General features: G+C 36.5%; 1 protein-coding gene across 1 annotated transcript; it reads left to right on the top strand.

Annotated features, from left to right (window-relative positions):
* The first annotated feature begins 5,293 nt into the window (after window positions 1-5,293).
* LOC121431404 lies at window positions 5,294-17,266 on the top strand. The gene is made up of 10 exons (XM_041628969.1): window positions 5,294-5,603; window positions 7,580-7,729; window positions 8,625-8,954; window positions 9,424-9,501; window positions 10,086-10,454; window positions 10,949-11,229; window positions 12,727-12,865; window positions 13,280-13,408; window positions 14,735-14,828; window positions 15,327-17,266. The coding sequence occupies exons 1-10, from the start codon at window positions 5,486-5,488 to the stop codon at window positions 16,402-16,404; spliced, it is 2,766 nt and encodes a 921-aa protein (XP_041484903.1). The 5' UTR covers window positions 5,294-5,485; the 3' UTR covers window positions 16,405-17,266.
* Window positions 17,267-17,798: the final 532 nt, after the last annotated feature.

Below are 17,798 nucleotides of genomic sequence, written 5' to 3' on the forward strand. Positions count from 1 at the left end.
TTCCCAATGTGTTGGACAGTATACGCATACTACCGAGGTTTTTCTACCTGACTGCTAAGAAAGCACGAATGCCTGTGAGCAAGCAACTAGGGGACTGACGGCTTAAGGTTCTCTCAGAGGGACCTGGTAATGAGGATAAATGCCTTACCGAATGGCACTATAGCGCACCACTTGGGAATCGAACCCGGGTCACTGGAATCCGAAATCCCCGCTCTACCGACTGAGCTGTCGCACCTGATAATATCAAAACATTGATGAGGAAATTACAAATGAACGATAGTGTCATCAGAATAAAACAATAACATCACTTAGTTCAAGGAAGGCTATCAATTTGCTGGCTCACAACATTTTGAGATACACCTTCCTTCTGACGTACCCATTTACCTCCTCACCTGGGTCGAGTGTAGCAGAGTGCGAATCAATTTCTTTGGAATTGCTCTCTGCCATGACTGTCTGGGAATTGAACTCACGACCCACTTTTAGTAAAAAAAACACAACGATTGAGATACAGGGACCTAACTGGGGTTCGCGTGTAAAACACCCCCCCCCCATCCCCCGATTCCCACACCCGCTCCACCCCCGGAGTTGGCCATTGACCTTTATGATTTTTGTTCTTTTTGTATAGTTGTTATTTCAATGAAACCAAAATCACTCATCGTAATGACGGAATCAAAACCGAAATTTACTAAAAATTTTATAGGTCCCTAGCCAGATTTCCGTGTTTGTTTCCTGTGAACGAAATGTGATATATGCCTGCATGATTCTAAAAGATATCAAACCTACAGGTCATTATCATAATGATGATAATAATAATAATAATATTGATAATAATAATTAATATAATAATTATTATTATTGTCATTATAACTTTATCACTATAGTATCATTATAGTATCATTATATATAATGATAATAATGCCAATGATAATAATAATTGAAATAATAATTATTATTATTATCATTTTAACTATATCACTATAGCATCATTATACTACTACAGTATCATTATATATAATGATAATAATGATAATGATAATAATAATAATAATGACAATGATAATAATAATTGAAATAATAATTATTATTATTATCATTATAACTATATCACTATAGTATCATTATATATAATGATAATAATAATAATGATGATAATGATAATAACAATCGAAATAATAATAATTATTATTGTCATTATAACTATAGTATCATTATAGTACTATGTAATTGCTATCATCTTTATTACTACTTTTTTCAAACTCTACCTAATGTTGCTGTGCTGTTGTGTACATATTACACCACAAATAAAGGCTATAACTGGTATCGTAGCTTCCATATAAATGCACATTGTAACAGAGGCTCAAATTTCCGATTTAAAGGTAACATAAATGATCTCCATCACATAATGTTATGGTCAGTATCTATCGGTTACTATAGAACCTGTTGTAAAATTTACCATGGTAACCGTGGCTATTGTTTGACATTGGACCCGTCGATTCTATTTCGTATCCAGGTAACGAATTGGAATAAAGTGATACAATGTGACAATAAATCTGTTTGTATTTCCAGATGTTAATATGACGTCAATGTGACATTCTCTCTTCCTCTTTTAAGCTGCATTTACCTACATTGTTAAGAATAGTTAAACAACGCTATTTACCATGTGGATCTTACACTTGATGTTTAAACATTTTAAACAAGTGTTTAAAATCTTAAACAACAAAGTTTAAATTAAAATATTTAATGATCAATAATTTAAGCATTTTTTTTCAAGATTTTAAACACTGTTTAAACTGTTTACACAACTACTGTGCGAGTCACATAGTAAACAGCGTTGTCTAAATTATTTTTAACAGTATGGTCTGAAAGTTACTTTTTGGTTTAGGCACGGTGGCAGGCAGATGAAGGTGGCATGATAGTCTGGTAATATACGTGTAAAATAATGGTATACTTAATCCACCACAGGCAACACTAACTACTTGAGATTGACCCTTTTCTTTCAATCTTTCAATCTCGATATTTCTCCAAGCATATTACGTTGATAGAAGCATGCGCGGCTATTTCATGAGATTTTTTCTAACCTCCTCCCCCTGTTTTGCTCATTTTCATTTTTTTTTTTTTGGGGGGGGGCAACAGCCCATCCCTACATCACTGCCCATTCACCTCACTGGGTTGAGTGCATGCACAATGGGGGTAAATTTGTTGCTGAAGGAAAACACACCATGGCTAGGAACCGAACCCATGTCCCTCAGATTGGAAGACAAGAGTCATAGCCACTAGACCACGACGCCCAAACGAGTGATATTTAGTGATCACACCCAATATACGGTATTCTCTATTCACTATAATCACTAAATAGTGACCAGGACATATTATTCGGGGACATGCCAAAGCGATTTTTTTTGCACCCAGCTTTAAAGCTCGTATTTTTCAGTATATGCTACAATAATGATTATTTTCTGAAAACGTATAGCATAAGGAGGGGCGGGTAAAACAAAAAAAGGAAATGGGTGATCGAAACAATTCGGTGACGGGATGACGGACTCAAGTCTACATCGACATGTCGAATGACGTCACAATGGAGACAGAGTGATGTCAATATGAAGGGCATGGTTAACCGTCATTGTCATGATTTTGTAAAGCCTATCGTGACGTCACACAGTCCCATCTAAGCAATCGACTTTTAAAAAATACATGCGTTGGTATGGTTCGTATCAATAATACGTATTTCATTCTCTTTCATTTGAATTAGTGTGATAAAAGAGATACATTCCAGATACATTACAGAGATACCTGTTCCCATCCCCCCAAAAGAAAATGTCGATATATTTTTGTTTTGTTTGTCCATTTTTTTTTACCTGTGTCCATCCAAAAATTTCAGGTGGACCCCCTATTTTTTTTTGGCTTCCGCCACCAATGACCCAAAGACAGAGTGTCCTGTCTGGAAGCGACTTTCTTGATTAGTAGTTGATGTGTAACCATACACGTTATTAGGCCACTAGGTCGTAGCACATCTCTACTGTCCCGAGAAAAAAAACCCCTCACAATTGATAAAAATTGCGAGTGGCCGTCCAAGTGAAACACAAAGAAGAAAAGGAACTGAAATTTTTCAAGAAATCAAATAATGATTGCACCGTTTGCACTGGGTTTTGTTAATGGACAAAATGTTGATAAAAAATTGTCAAAATTTGCGTTTGCCATATTTCGCCAGATTTTCTTCTTCTCAACCTAGTCACTTTCAGTTTTCCCATGAAACTGATGGTAGGCTACAGTGCACCCGTGTATTTTTTTTTCTTTACTTCTTTTGCAATGGAAAGCTACATCAACTAATTAACCGTTTGATGTGACTCCATCCTTGAAAAATTCTTGATAATATAGTAAATGAGAAAAGTTTGATCACGTAAAGACAAGTACGCTGATCAACTGCTCTGTCGCAAAAAGGCGTAGCGGGCGTAGTTGCTATTCTGACTCAATGATGCATTGGATAGGTCTTCACAGATCAAATAATTGTGCAATGTGTTGGCAGGGTAAGAGTTTATGTTTAATATTCAACAAGAGAAGGAAAACCCTGATTACAGGTAGTCTAAGAGCTGCCTTTTTTAATGTGTTCACTGTTTTAGATGTTTAAAAAGACATTTAAAAATCCATTTATCGCAGAAAGTGTAATACTAATAGTAATTGCTTACATGTTTGTTCTGTTTTTCTTGACTGCATTTGTTTTTTTTTATTGTATTGTTCTGTGTTAATTTCAGGATCACTAATTTACAAGTTCTGTGTAACTTTCCAGTGACCCTTCCACTATTCTTAATATACTCACTTTTGTTATAATAATAATAAGCAATAATTTATAAAGCGCAGCTTTTATATGGATATATTCAGCTGCGCTTGTTCAGAGCTCTTTTTACTTATTTTGGTCTACACAGCATATTTTCTTAACTAAAGAGATATGTTTTTAATTTTGATTTGAAGAGAGCCAAGGATGGAGAGCTTCTTATATCTATTGGCAGGCTATTCCATAGTTTGGGGGCAGCAAGTGCAAATGCACGATCACCAAATGTGACTTTTCTTTTGTGAAATGGGATCTGAAACAATAATTTATCTGTAGTACTTCGCAGGCTTCGACTGTGTGATTGGGTTTTAAGTTTTAGTAATTCTGTAATATAATGTATTTTATCGAAATATTTATATTTCTTGATTTGCATGTTATTTATGAAGATTGCCGTAAATAAAGTTTCAATTTCAATTTCAAATGTTAAAGGTCAAGTCCACCCCATGAAAAGAAAGTGTTGTTTTGACTCAAGTACGTAGACAAAAATCATTGAACAAGCATAACACTGTAAATCGAAATCGGATATAAAATAAAACAAGTTTTGGTCATTTTAAAGTTTCGTTTATTTTTCACAAAAGAGTTACATGCACCTGAGAGAGTTGATGATGTCCCATCACTCTCTACTTATTTGGTCTTTTATTGTTTGGATTATTATTTTCATTAAATTAAACAAAACTTTGATATAGCATAAATTTCTTATTTTACACCCGATTTTGGTCAAATTTTCAGTTTAGTGCTTGTTATTTTATGCTAATCATTGTTATTTTCTTGGGCTGGACTTCAGCTGCCTCTCTGGAAGCTAAGATTACTGCACGCCTCATAGGAGTGGGAGAAGGTCACGGGTGCATAGTAGCACATATTTGACTTTATTCTTTAGCATGGTTAGTATGCAAGAATGGTATGAATTCCTCCTTTCCCATGGGTTAACTCTATCCACTATTAGAAAATTTATCCTTAAAATTAAAGAGGTTCCTGCACCAGAGTCTCTAGAACACCTGTATTCTTACCAGATTGCGTAATCTTACAGGAAATTTGTATTTGGTGTATGTAACCTTAAAAATAAAACACCCTTTCCCCTTTTTTAAACAGACCTGTTCTATTTAACTTGTAGGAAAAAAAATGTTTGATGAATTTACAGAATGATTCTGTTATTGCTTTCGGCGAACTTTTGGGGTTTTTTTTCTGTAAAATCAGGGTAATTTTAAAAGCGTACATTAAGAATAAAAGGACTACCGTTATGATTTTTTTTTATTGACGTGACTTTCATGTGGCCCATCCTTCCGAAGTTATATAGAATAACACATCCGCCTTAGAGTTTGTCTCTTATGAATACACATTTATTACCCAATATATCCCTTAATCATTTCCCTGATCTGCCGATGTCAGAGGCAAAGGAAATGAAGAGTAGAACGGTAGATAAGTGGTATACGGAAGATGAGAGGTGTGTAGTATACCCACTCGCTTTATAAACATGACGGTGTTTGTTACAAGATGAGTATGTCTCCTATTCATTAGACGAGCGTTTTAGTAACCGAATTCAATCTGGAAGTCACAAGTCGTACATTTCATGCATTTTCTCAAGATTATTCATCCCTGAATTGTAATACCGAATAAATACATCTACTGTCTATTTTACAAAGGCTTGTCAACGAATTGACTATGGATTGTTTTAATCACAAGAGAGTCGATTGGATGTTTTTCTTATTTACAATAATGATTCCACGTGAAGGCCAGGCGTGTAGTACAACAACCGGAATAACATCGCCATGGGAATGTGGTAAGAAAATAAAACAATATATACGTACAAAATCAATTCTATTGTTTCGGTTCAAAACCGCATTGAATAATTCGAATTCTATTATCGCGATCGTACTATAATTTAGAACTTTATTCACAAAAGTGGTTAGCTTTACCCAAATGCTATATAAATCAGTTGAAGACCGTTTCACAAAGGGACTTGTCAAATGTGTTTGCTGAAATCGCTTTCATTCGAAATTTATCCAAAATACCCACCGTCAGACGCCCGTGCTTTTCTGCCAATCAAAATGTGTAATAGTAATATTGGATGTTAACCACTTCTTTGACAACTACCAAACTATACTGTTAGGCTACTGATACAAAACTACTTCTACTACTACTAGTACTACTACTATTACTATTACTACTACTACTACTACTACTACTACTACTGCTGCTGCTACTACTATCTCCACTGCAACTACTTCTACTGCATCACCATCACCATCATCGTCAAAATGCTGTGCATCTTCATCATCATCCAAGCGTTGTGCATCATCATCATTATCATCATCATCATCATCATTATCACCATCACCATAATCATCATCGTCATCATCATCACCATAATCATCATTATCATCATCATCATTATTATCATTATCACCATCGTCATCATCATCATCACCATCATCATCATCATCACCATAATCATCATCATCATCATCATTATCATCATCGTAATCATCATCATCCCAAGAGTATAAAAAAAACTATTAAAGCATACGTTCATTAATTGTAATTCATGTTAGATTAATGAGACGGGCCAAGACCAAGATACATGTGTACAGATTTTTTTGCAACAGAGTATTGATTGGTTCTATCATAATAAATCAGAAAACCCAAGTCTTTAGGTCTGCTAACATTGAAAGTAAAACATCCTGGCTGTAGGATATGACTGGCTAGAATATAAAACACATAGGTAGATCGAAAATAACTAAAGCTTGATTGATCTGTTTAGAGCTTCCTTTTAATCTATTACATAGAGTTGTTTGTTATGTTATCTCAAGACTAATATCCGTTTGTTTTTAGAGTACAGATATATCTGTTGTAAATCTTGTAAACTTTGCACGAATGCAGCTTACTCATTGATCTTGATATATTACATAGCAATGAATCGTTTATACTTTCGAATACAGTACAAGGATAATTAAAATGTAGTCACGGTTATGATGTCATGTTACTTAATGAAGAATAAAGGTAATTAAAATATTTAGAAACGCGGAGGAAACTTTCTAAATATTTGATGTGTTAGGTTTGTTTGTTATATCATGTTCGAAATCATGTAAAAGTAACATCTAATACTTTGTAAATACTACTACTACTACTATTTACAGCAACAAAAACAAATTACTGATAATACTTTTCCTTATGATAATAATCCTAGAGCACTTACTCATTAATATGTCAATATTGTATTTTTCTATCTTTCTAATATCACTAAATTTATGCTTCGTATTCATAAAGGTACAAAACCATATCTGTGTAAATACTACTACTGCTACTACTACTACTTCTACTACTACTACTACTACTACTACTACTACTACTACTACTACTACTACTACTACTACTACTACTACTACTACTACTACTACTACTACTACTACTTCTACAACTACTACTACTACTACTACTACTACTACTACTACTACTACTACTACTACTACTACTACTACTACAACAACTACTACTACTACTACTACTACCACCACCACTACTACTACTACTACTACTACTACTACTACTACTACTACTACTACCACTACTACTACTACTACTACTGCTGCTGCTGCTACTACTACTACAACTACTACTATTTACAGAAACAAAAACAAATTACTGATAATACTTTTCCTTATGATAATAATTCTAGAGCACTTACTCATTAATATGTCAATATTGTATTTTTCTATCTGTCTAATATCACTAAATTTATGCTTCGTATTCATAAAGGTACAAAACCAACTCACATCTGCCAGGCCAGCACCCATTACGAAGATCTCATACTATCTAACCATACCTTGTGGGCTTGCCTAAATAATGGGGTTACTTCTATTCGCTGCACCCCTAATTGCTGTGCCAACGATAACATCATCGAAGGAGGTAATGAGAAGGATAGATTTGTGTGTGGGTGTGTGTATGGTGTGTATAGGTGCAATAAATGTGCATTATTTATTCATGTTTGTATGTATATGTGCGGTTCTCTGTATGTATAATGTTTATACATATACAATATATGTGTGGGTGTGTGATTGTGTGTGCGTGCGCGCGCGTGCGCGAGTGTAATAAAGGTGTTTGTGTGTGTGTGTGTGTGTGTATATACGTGTGTATATAAATATAATCATTTATACACCAACAACTTATTCACAATATTTTTGAAGCATCCATGTGACTATCTAAACTCCTCAAAAAAAATTGGAAATCTGACTTTGATCGATAAACCTCCTCGATTTTTACTTAATATTAATGTGCATGATAACAATGAATACATCATTTTATTCTCTTTGAAATAATACCCTACATGATATAATTATGGTTCACACCGTCATACGGGGTACAGTGCCTTGATGTGTGGGGCAAGGTCAAAATTCAAAAGGTGCAAAATGACGCAATATTGATGATGTTGATAGTCACTTTTCTTTTTCAGTGGTGATGAAACAGTTTCTCAGCGTTTTCTTTTGTCTTCATGCACCTTAACATTAACATGGATTCAAACACACATTTGCACAGGAAAACACATAACAAACAAACAAACATGCATGGGTATTTAAAACCACGACTCAACGAAAAAAAAAGGTTGGACTTGTAACTAAACCTTTTCTAACAAAATATTCAAAACTTATAAATAACGGACAATACTTTAATAGGGAATGTATCATGAAGTTGTAGTTATTTAATGCTTCGTAAAATAAATCCATGTTTTACATTAACGTGATAAAGGATGAATTGTTCTGTGTCTACTGAATAATCAATCCTCATGAATTATCTGTACTTGCAGGGATTGTTCTGATGCCAGGAATCAGAACGGAAGTTGCCTGCTCCATGTCGACACCTAACCCAACATCACCGTACAAACACACCTTGGGCATCCTTGGCCCTCCCGGTTCAAGAGTTCTTGTATCGATACGTGGAGGTGACCCTTACAACGTCATCAGAGCAACCGATGGGCAGAACATTGACCATGCTTATTTCTTCAACACTGACGGTTTCGTCGCAGAGGGAGATTATTTCTTGTCCGAATCAAATGAAGTAAATCTTCAAGCTATTCTCACCAATTCTGCTCAGGCTCCAGATGTTGTCGTCATATCTCAGTCTTTCGATATCATCGGTAAATGGTGTACTTGTACTAATTATTTTACCAATATCGTTACTGTGATTACATCGAAAGGAGGCTTGTTGCTGCTACATTAAGTCTTCAGTGTGGAGCAACACATTCTTGGAAAAAAAAACATTTTCTACATCATTTCGATTGACTTAAAACATGGATTTTTAAAAGTAAATTTACATTCAATACTCACCCGTATATGGTAATTCCTTTTCCATGACGTTTATTCGTAGGCTTCACAGCTTGCCCGTATATCAGCGTGCCCATAACCAGTGATTATGAAGTATTATGAAGCTGTTTGAAGTCTTCCATTTTAGACGTATATCGTTATTGTTGCTTTCATCTATATACATTCTAAATATTCACATCTCTGCACTTTAAAAATGACTTTGTAGTGTTTTAATAATTTTTCTGTATAGGATCTAACGAATATTCTTCTGACGTTTTCTCCATCCTTTCACGAATCTGCTAGATACCATTACGGCGCCCCCTACGTCCCTGCTATGTGTGGTTTCTCCTCCTGTTACTGGTCTAAATCAATGGCATACTGGTAAGACGTTTTCTGCTTCTGATTTACTATAACCGATTTGACACTACAAGAGGGGGATGCATGTTCACTGCACCAGACGCGCATTATTGTCAAATTGGGGGAAGGGTTGTACATGTCTGTTATGGTTTCGAACGATATTAAGAAATTAAAATCCAAAAATGAAAATCCATATTTTATTATTCGAAATATGCATCAGAAATGAAATACAACGACAAATTTGTTTTTTCCACTTGATCGTTGGCCCGGCAGCCGATGTGCAACGCCAGATCGACGAGGCTTCATCCCTTTAAAACAAACAAGGTAGCAGCAACTTTCATCTTTTAACGTCTATTGGTCTGACGCGGCCTAGGTTTGAACCTCCGACCTCCCGGTTGTGAGAAGGACGCTCTACCAAATGAGCCAACACAACGCTATTTTAATTCTAAGGGCATATTTTAAGGTAGGTCTATGTCTAGGTCTGACCCGTCCAGGTTGAAGGTGGCGTAAAAGGATCATTTATCCATAATTTTGACTATATTTCAATTGCCTAAATATTGATAATCAAGGTCCCTAATTCCTCTCTTGTCATCTTCATGTTACTCCAGCATGTGAAGATGGCTCGCATAGTTCCGACGACTCATGCTACAAATTCAGCAGTGATAATATGGATTTCCAACGTGCTAGGGAGAACTGCGAAGCAATGGGATACCATCTCGTCTACATCACCACCAGCGAGGAACAGGATTTCTTGGTTTCCTTTCTGGTAACTCGTTCACCACGCGAGCACTGGATCGGTATCGAGAGGGATTCCAATGGCGATCCGGTCTGGATGGATGGATCACCCATCACATATTCTTGTTTTGGAGCCAACGATGGGGGTCGAGATTGTTTCCAAATTCGCCAGCAGGAAAACTACGCTTGGGAAGATCATCAGTGTGATCACAGACATGCTTTTATCTGCGAAAGAGAGTTAGGTGAGTACGATCCAAGGTTCGGATCAAAAGAGTTTCGATTTAATTTGACAAACTATAACATCTACCCGTTTTAAAGACATTTTTGACATAAAAAAAATTATTTGTATACTAATATTTGCAATGATAAAAAATGAATGAAAATTAAGATGTATTTTTGTTCTCCCGTTGTCCGAAACTCCACCCAACGTAGATGTGGTTCCCCTTAACGTCTCGATCCAATCTAACATCTAGTTCTCCTTGGTAGCTTTTAGACAGATAATTATAGTAATATCAACGATTAATTACCTTATTACACACGATGAAGAAAACATGAGAAGTGAGACACAAAAAGTAAGCACAGCTTGTATACTAAAAAACAAAACAAGCTTGTAGGCATAATGCTCATTATTTTATACCATGGACCCTTCTCCATATCTATGTTTGTACTAAGTAATCAACAGTGAGCTTATTCCATAAATAAGCATATTATTTATTGTCTAAAAAATATATGCTAGGTTATCATGGTTATAGTGCGAGCGATGGAGGCTGTGTTTCATATGGAGGTACTCTGCCAGCGACCATTGGTGCTGAGGGCGCTATCCTACTCAAATTCAGCTACACAATCAAGACCAACCAGGTTCTGCCGTCAATATCAGGACTGCAGAGAACTACGTCAGTATCGTCCGGAAACTGTGTCACTACCTGCCAAGCAACAAACGAGCCATTTGTGTCCCAAAATGGTCTTCAACTTAAAATATCTTGCAGTTCAAGTTTTGCTTCATCAAGGTCCTGGACGGTAAGTCCTAAACGTCACCTCTTCGTTTAGTTTCACCTCGCATGCATTCTGTTTTACGCGCGATGCTGCAGTAACAATCCTGACCTTTCGTTTGAGGACGCAGACGCTTATTTCCAACGGTAGTTGACTTTGGAAGGGACTTTTTGGGCCCGTCATCATGGTCGTAACACTCAGTCCTGCAATGCAAATTGTGTGACATGAGATTTTTTTTTCGTTTCGCATCTGCGACGGAAACATTCAATATGCGTTTCGTGTGCAAAATTCTGGTTGCTACTATGGTAACAGCGATTTATCCGATTGAGGACGACTTTCCAAAGCCACATTTGACTCCTCCTAGAGCTCGAGAGGCCGCCCGGGGGCCCACTTCCATTGATTAGTGGATACCAGTAGCGACCACCCGTAAAAGGGGACAGAGTGGGCAGGTACGTTACGTATATAGGCCTATGTAACGTTATAAGGGTGTCAAAACGATGTTTAAAATGCTGAAAAAAAGGGATATATATCCAATACTTGTAGGGTTTCACAAGCCAAATACTTGTTAAGAGATGCATTTTCATAATCTGGAAAAGAATTGCTTCCCTTGTTTAGGGTACTTTTCGAAACCCCGTGGTCGTGCCTGGTATCCACTCATCAATGGAAGTGGTCCCCCGGAATTTGAATCTAATCCCCATTTCTGGGGAATGTAAAACATAATGCCCCTCACATCGTGTGCGAGAGGCATATCGTTTGTGTATAAGGAGTAAACAAAAGAAACAAAGAAACAAAAGGAAACGAGTTCAAAGGTATCGCATATGATGTGTACATATCAACGCATGCGAAATGTTCGGCTGGAGAGGTTGATCTGATCCATGAAATCAATTGCCAGTGATCCACCAATAATCCACATTAAATGTAATATCGATTCGATGGACTGTAATGATCTATATTTAAGCCTTCATTCAGTAAGTTTGTCCTCACTCAATATGTTCTCGATTTGTTTGAAAAACCACTTTCTTATCCATGTCATAATCTATTTTAGGTCCTGCATTTTGAATATCTCCAGCCATCAGTCGTAATATACATGCATGTATGGTGCGGGTGTCGCGGAAAGGGATTTTGCACACGAAAAGCAGATTTGTAGGGCCTGTAACCCCCCTGTTACACAAAGCTTAGCATTGATCGTAGAGCAGTTTTCTACGTTTGATTCTATTGACTGTAATGCACAATCAATCTTAAAATTCAAGTGTATGATTAAGCGTTAACTTTTGTGTTAGGGGACCCTAATACTAGCGTCCGTGAGGATTGCGGAAGGTACCAAATGTTAACAAGAATGTCTTAAGTGATTTCTATTGTTCTTGGTGCTGCTTTATTCGTTCTTTAAGACATTGACCCTTCATAGCGAATGCTAAAAGGCGCCACTATTTAGACTGATACGTTTTTGTATCAACGCAAGGGGTTCTTCTGAAGTTGATTGTAAGGTAATGTATATCACTTATCATGATTATACCCTATTTACAGGTAACATTCCAAGCAAGAGGAGCAGGAATGGTCCAGATTAGTGACTTTCAGCTTCTAATCTACAACGAAACAGAATCTCCTCCTTCTTCAACGCCTTCAACAAGGTTGTATACTACAAGGACAAGACGGATTTATACCGGTAAATACCCTTCTTCTCCCTGCAAACCATGATATTTATCATCTTCACCAATATCATGACTCTTGTTGTTATATTTTGTTTCCTTTTCTTGTGTCTGCTACTTCTGGTATTTCCTTTCTTCTTCTTCTGCGTCTTTAATAATTCATTCTATTCTCCTTACAACTTTTTGGTCTTGTTGTTATTCTTTTCTTTGTTGCCATTTTTTTTCTCAGTTACCATCATCATCTTCATCTTAATCATCATCGTCATTATTAGCATCATCACCATCATCACCACAATCATCACCATCATAATCATCATCATCATCTACACGTCATCACCATCATCAAAATCAGCATAACGAAGTTTCTCCTCGATCATTATCTTTTTTAATGAAATACAATTGACATGAAGTTTATTCATACGTACCAACAGGTCGCGATGTACCTGATGGAAATATGCCTACTACATCAACTACAAAAACCAACAGTACCAGTCCTATGCCTTCCAATTTGTCTACTCCCGAACATACTACGGCAAGTCCAGTTGATGTATCACCAAAAGGTGAGGTTGGGGGTCTCGATAAAAGGAAATACAATCCAAGACTTTCAAGTGAATTTCATCATTATTCGCCAAAAATAATAGATAATAAAGAGAAGAAAAACAAATAAGATAACTCTTAGAAGTAAGCAAGTGAACGTTTGATCGAAATTGGATTAACAGTAAGAAAGTTTTTGGTGTTTTTATTGTATTAAAAGATCACTTTCTCTATGGAAATTTAAACAAATTGCAACACATGTAGATGTCATAGGAACGACGTCTGGAACTACTGTGTGGTGGCCCCGAAGTATGGTCGATCATGCACGACTTCAGTCGTGAAATCAGCGAATTTTCGTTGGAAACTTCACAATTTCAGTCATAAAAATTTACGATTTTTGTTGCAAACGTCATGACTAAAGTCATATGCGGTCGACCGTACGTCAGAGCCACCGGAATATACTATCTTTTACAACTATATTAAGACGTCAACCGGCTGACAAAAGGAGACTTTCATTTTTATTTCACCCTAGCATATTATTTACTAATATCATAGTGTGAATACCACCCCAAGTAAAAGTAAAAAAAAAAAAACTTTATGGAGAACGCGTTTTGAGGGACAGTTTTGAAAACCACCTGTTACCGTTCTGACAATCGGTTTGCTCATTTGAAATTGACTTTTTTTCATATTGCATCAAAATGAAAAAAAAAATACCCCTTAGTTTGCATGTCCCCAGTGCACTTTCAAAATTTTACACAATATTTTTACACCCCTTCCATTCTATTTTCGATCGGAACTATATATCCATAACCAATGTTTGGTTCTCGTTAATGCCCGTCTAAAGTTTGGAAACAAACGAATAGTGTTAAAGGAGTGTCATTTCGCACTTCCTACACTAGAAACATTTATGTTTAAAATGAGATTGCATGGTTTGAAAAACAATGTGTACATTTACATAAATTATTCTAAAGTTGTCAGCCTGTTAAAACCTTAAAAGTTTATTTTCAACCAAACCAAGTTAGAAATAAAGAAGGAAAAACACATAACAGTTATGCTTGTTTCGGTTGAGTCAGACAAATATTCGTGTAAAATCAGAGTACATAGAATAGAAATCCACATCAAACATCTACGCCATAACAATTTTGGGACATACAATTCAATATAATCCAGTAATTTCTAAAACAGAAACAGGTGCTTTAATATAATAAATAATTCACACACCAAGAATATACCATTGTCTGAGTTTTGTCTGATTCCTCTGTAGTTATTATTCTTGGTTGCACTTTAATCGCATGTACACAGTGTGTCTTTTTCCTCGGTTGTCATTGCTGTTTTCTTTTACTCTATCGCAGGTTCAAGCAGTATATTATACATCGCAGTACCTCTTCTTTTAGCGTTCATCCTCATATTTATGATAATAGGAGCCGTGTGGTTCGTGAAGAAAAGGTAAAATGATTTAAATCGACCGTCTTAATGACGGCTGGTCGTCGAAGGAAAGAAATGCATTGGAGAAAAAGTTCTGACTCCATCCACAAATGCTCACATGCAATTGCTATTCTAGTTTGTGTTGTAAAAAAATCATCTGTTAGAAAGCTGTAACCAATTTTTATCTGTACTTTCAGATATATTCAATAACACCACGAACACATCAATCAATTATTTTGAGCAATCCATTTGGACAATGCATGAGTGAGGAAATGGTAACAAATGAATGTTATGTTCTGTATATACAATAACATTTAATACTTCTTCTACTGCTACTACTTCTACTACATTTACTACTACTACAGGTACTCTAAATTTACTTATATTAAGATTGTTAATAATCATTTACTGCCATAAACTTCTTTGTAATGTACCTCAGAGTGTCGTGATTGTCGTGGAAACGTTGATTCTAATTTTTGTTTGAATTACGTCAATTTTCTTAATTTTGTTGATCTTTAGACGGTCATCATCAGCTGACCATAAGTCATCATCAGCTCACCAATCCGTGGAAGTCCGTGAAATTCATACTTATAGCAATGACGAGCACGAATATACCACAAGCATGGATTCCGTAAAGAGATCATCAAATCAAGCCAACTATTCAGAGGTTCTCGACGATGTTAACCAGCACGAATACACCGAGATGCCTTCCGGTGGGTCCTCCAAGCCTGGAAACCGGGCGATTTACAACGAGGTCGGGGATGAAGAATATAACGTCCTGTTCGGTGGCAAGGAGACGAAGGACTACCATGTGTACAACATGCCAGGCTCTGTAAAAAGGGATTCAGGGGATACGAACCCAGGCAGGATGGACAAGAAAGGTGGTGGTCGAGAGAATAGAAAGCAATCTCAGGAGCTTGTAGATGACAAAGGTAATAATACAAGGATATGTGATAATACCTACCAAGATTTGGATAACACTAACGATGGACCCTATCCTATGTCTTTAAAATTATCTGCCGATTCTGCTACCGAGTCAACCAAAGTCCCCTCACTCGGATTACAAAGCACAACCATAACTGATCACACTTACCAAGATTTACATGAGACCGACGGAGAAGGTTATACCCCCTTGAATTTAACCATCAAATCTGGCTCTCAATTGACCAAAACAACCAAGAGCGCACCTTTGAGAGGCTCAAACGCAACTGAACAATCACCGCTTTCCGTTAACTGTCCTGTGATTGAGACAGCGAAAAGAGATGGAGACGGTCAGTCATTTTTATATACCGACCCATCGGAGTATGATGATCCAATATTCAAACCTGATGATGAATCATACGACAATCTCCAACACACACCGTTGACAGGGATTTCAAATAGCCAATCAACAGCCAAAGATTCAATAGTTATTGGGGATGACGAATATTTAACACCCAATGCCGGACATACTTATCAGACCTTAGGAGACTCTGTAACGACGGAACCAGACGGTGAGGGCGTCACCTACTCACACTTACAAAGGGGTGCACACAAGGACCCCTTGCCAGATGAACGTTACGGAAAGCTTCACGATAAGCAACGTAAATCGCGCTAATGATATAAAATACTTTTGTATCATCACTCACTGGTCTGACTAGCTTCCTATGGGGGCTGGAGCCCTTATTTGCTAGAATTCCTCTGAGTACTTAGCTGACCGGGCTCGCCCCTCAAATCATGAAAATTGTATGTGAATGGAGCAGCAAGCTGGAGGGCACCAGGCCCCACCATGATGCAGCCAGTGGGTGGTGCAAAACTGTACTTAAGTATAAACTTAAGATCACTTTTTTTTACTCCATTTACATTTATATTTGTAGTTATATGTATTTATATAAGGAACTGCTGCTGTCCCAGCGCCATGAGCGTCTCTGGACGGACATCACTATTATTATCATCATCACTATTATAAAACTACAAAAAAGTGTTCGAGATATAATCGAAAAGGGGACAGCAAAAGCTTTCGAACATAAGTGAACATCTTGCATTGTAAACTTCATTATCGAGAAGCAATTTAGACTTTTGTCGAAGCTCAAAGTCAGGGGTTTGTCATTCTTATACATGTATAAGCTTCAACCATTTAAACGACTGTTCCAATAAATTGTTTGTACGCAAAATCTTGCAAGAGTTTCAAAACATTTATTTACGGACACATTCTTTCTGTATTAAAAACATATGTCGGTGATACAAGTTCTGAATCAATCAAAGTTGACGAAATTTGTATATACATTTTTATCCGCCGAGAAAAAAGAACATTTTGTTATGAATTGGTGCATGGGTTTCACGGACGAGAGGGATATCTTTCCATTATCATTTTTCTTTAAATCTAATATAATATGGCATCCCAGCTCATCAGGGACATCTGGGGCCCGTTGCAGAAAGAGTTGCAATCAATCGCAACTCAAAAAATCATGCGCAAGTTCCGAATGCGCGTTGTTGATTGGTCGAAAATCAAATTGCGCATGATTTTTAGAGTTGCGATTGATTGCAACTCTTTCTGCAACGGGCCCCAGGGAAAATTGTTTTACTTTCTTCCAGTCAGGGAAAAAAATCAGCCTAAAAGTCGACAGCAAGGTAGTCAGTCATATTTATTTATAAATATTCATTTTGCATATCAAAACAACATCCATTGAATGACTAGTTATGGTGGTACTGATTAGTTTTACACTATTGTTTTTATACTGAACATACATGTAATTCACTGCAACAACTCAGAAAACATGCGAAACTGGGAATGTGTTTAAATGATTATCAGGGAATTTTAAAACTTCATCAGGGAAAAATCAGGGAATTTTGTTTTCAATTCAATTCAATTCAATTCAATTTTATTTATTTCACTTCCATCAAACAAAAACAAATTGTATACCATATATATAAAAATAAGTATTTGTATCCAATGCAAAGAAACAAAAATAATAATACATATGTTGTGGAAAAAACTTACACGATTTGGGC

Source organism: Lytechinus variegatus, chromosome 17 (assembly GCF_018143015.1).
Source record: "Lytechinus variegatus isolate NC3 chromosome 17, Lvar_3.0, whole genome shotgun sequence".
Taxonomy (NCBI): Eukaryota; Metazoa; Echinodermata; class Echinoidea; order Temnopleuroida; family Toxopneustidae; genus Lytechinus; species Lytechinus variegatus.

Bases quoted from the DNA above. Each gene is read 5' to 3' on its own strand.
- LOC121431404 (XM_041628969.1), top strand. From the start codon at position 5,486: ATGGATTGTTTTAATCACAAGAGAGTCGATTGGATGTTTTTCTTATTT. The intron at 11,230-12,726 runs GTAAGTCCTAAA...CCCTATTTACAG, and splicing joins CTTCATCAAGGTCCTGGACG to GTAACATTCCAAGCAAGAGG. The intron at 12,866-13,279 runs GTAAATACCCTT...ACGTACCAACAG, and splicing joins GACAAGACGGATTTATACCG to GTCGCGATGTACCTGATGGA.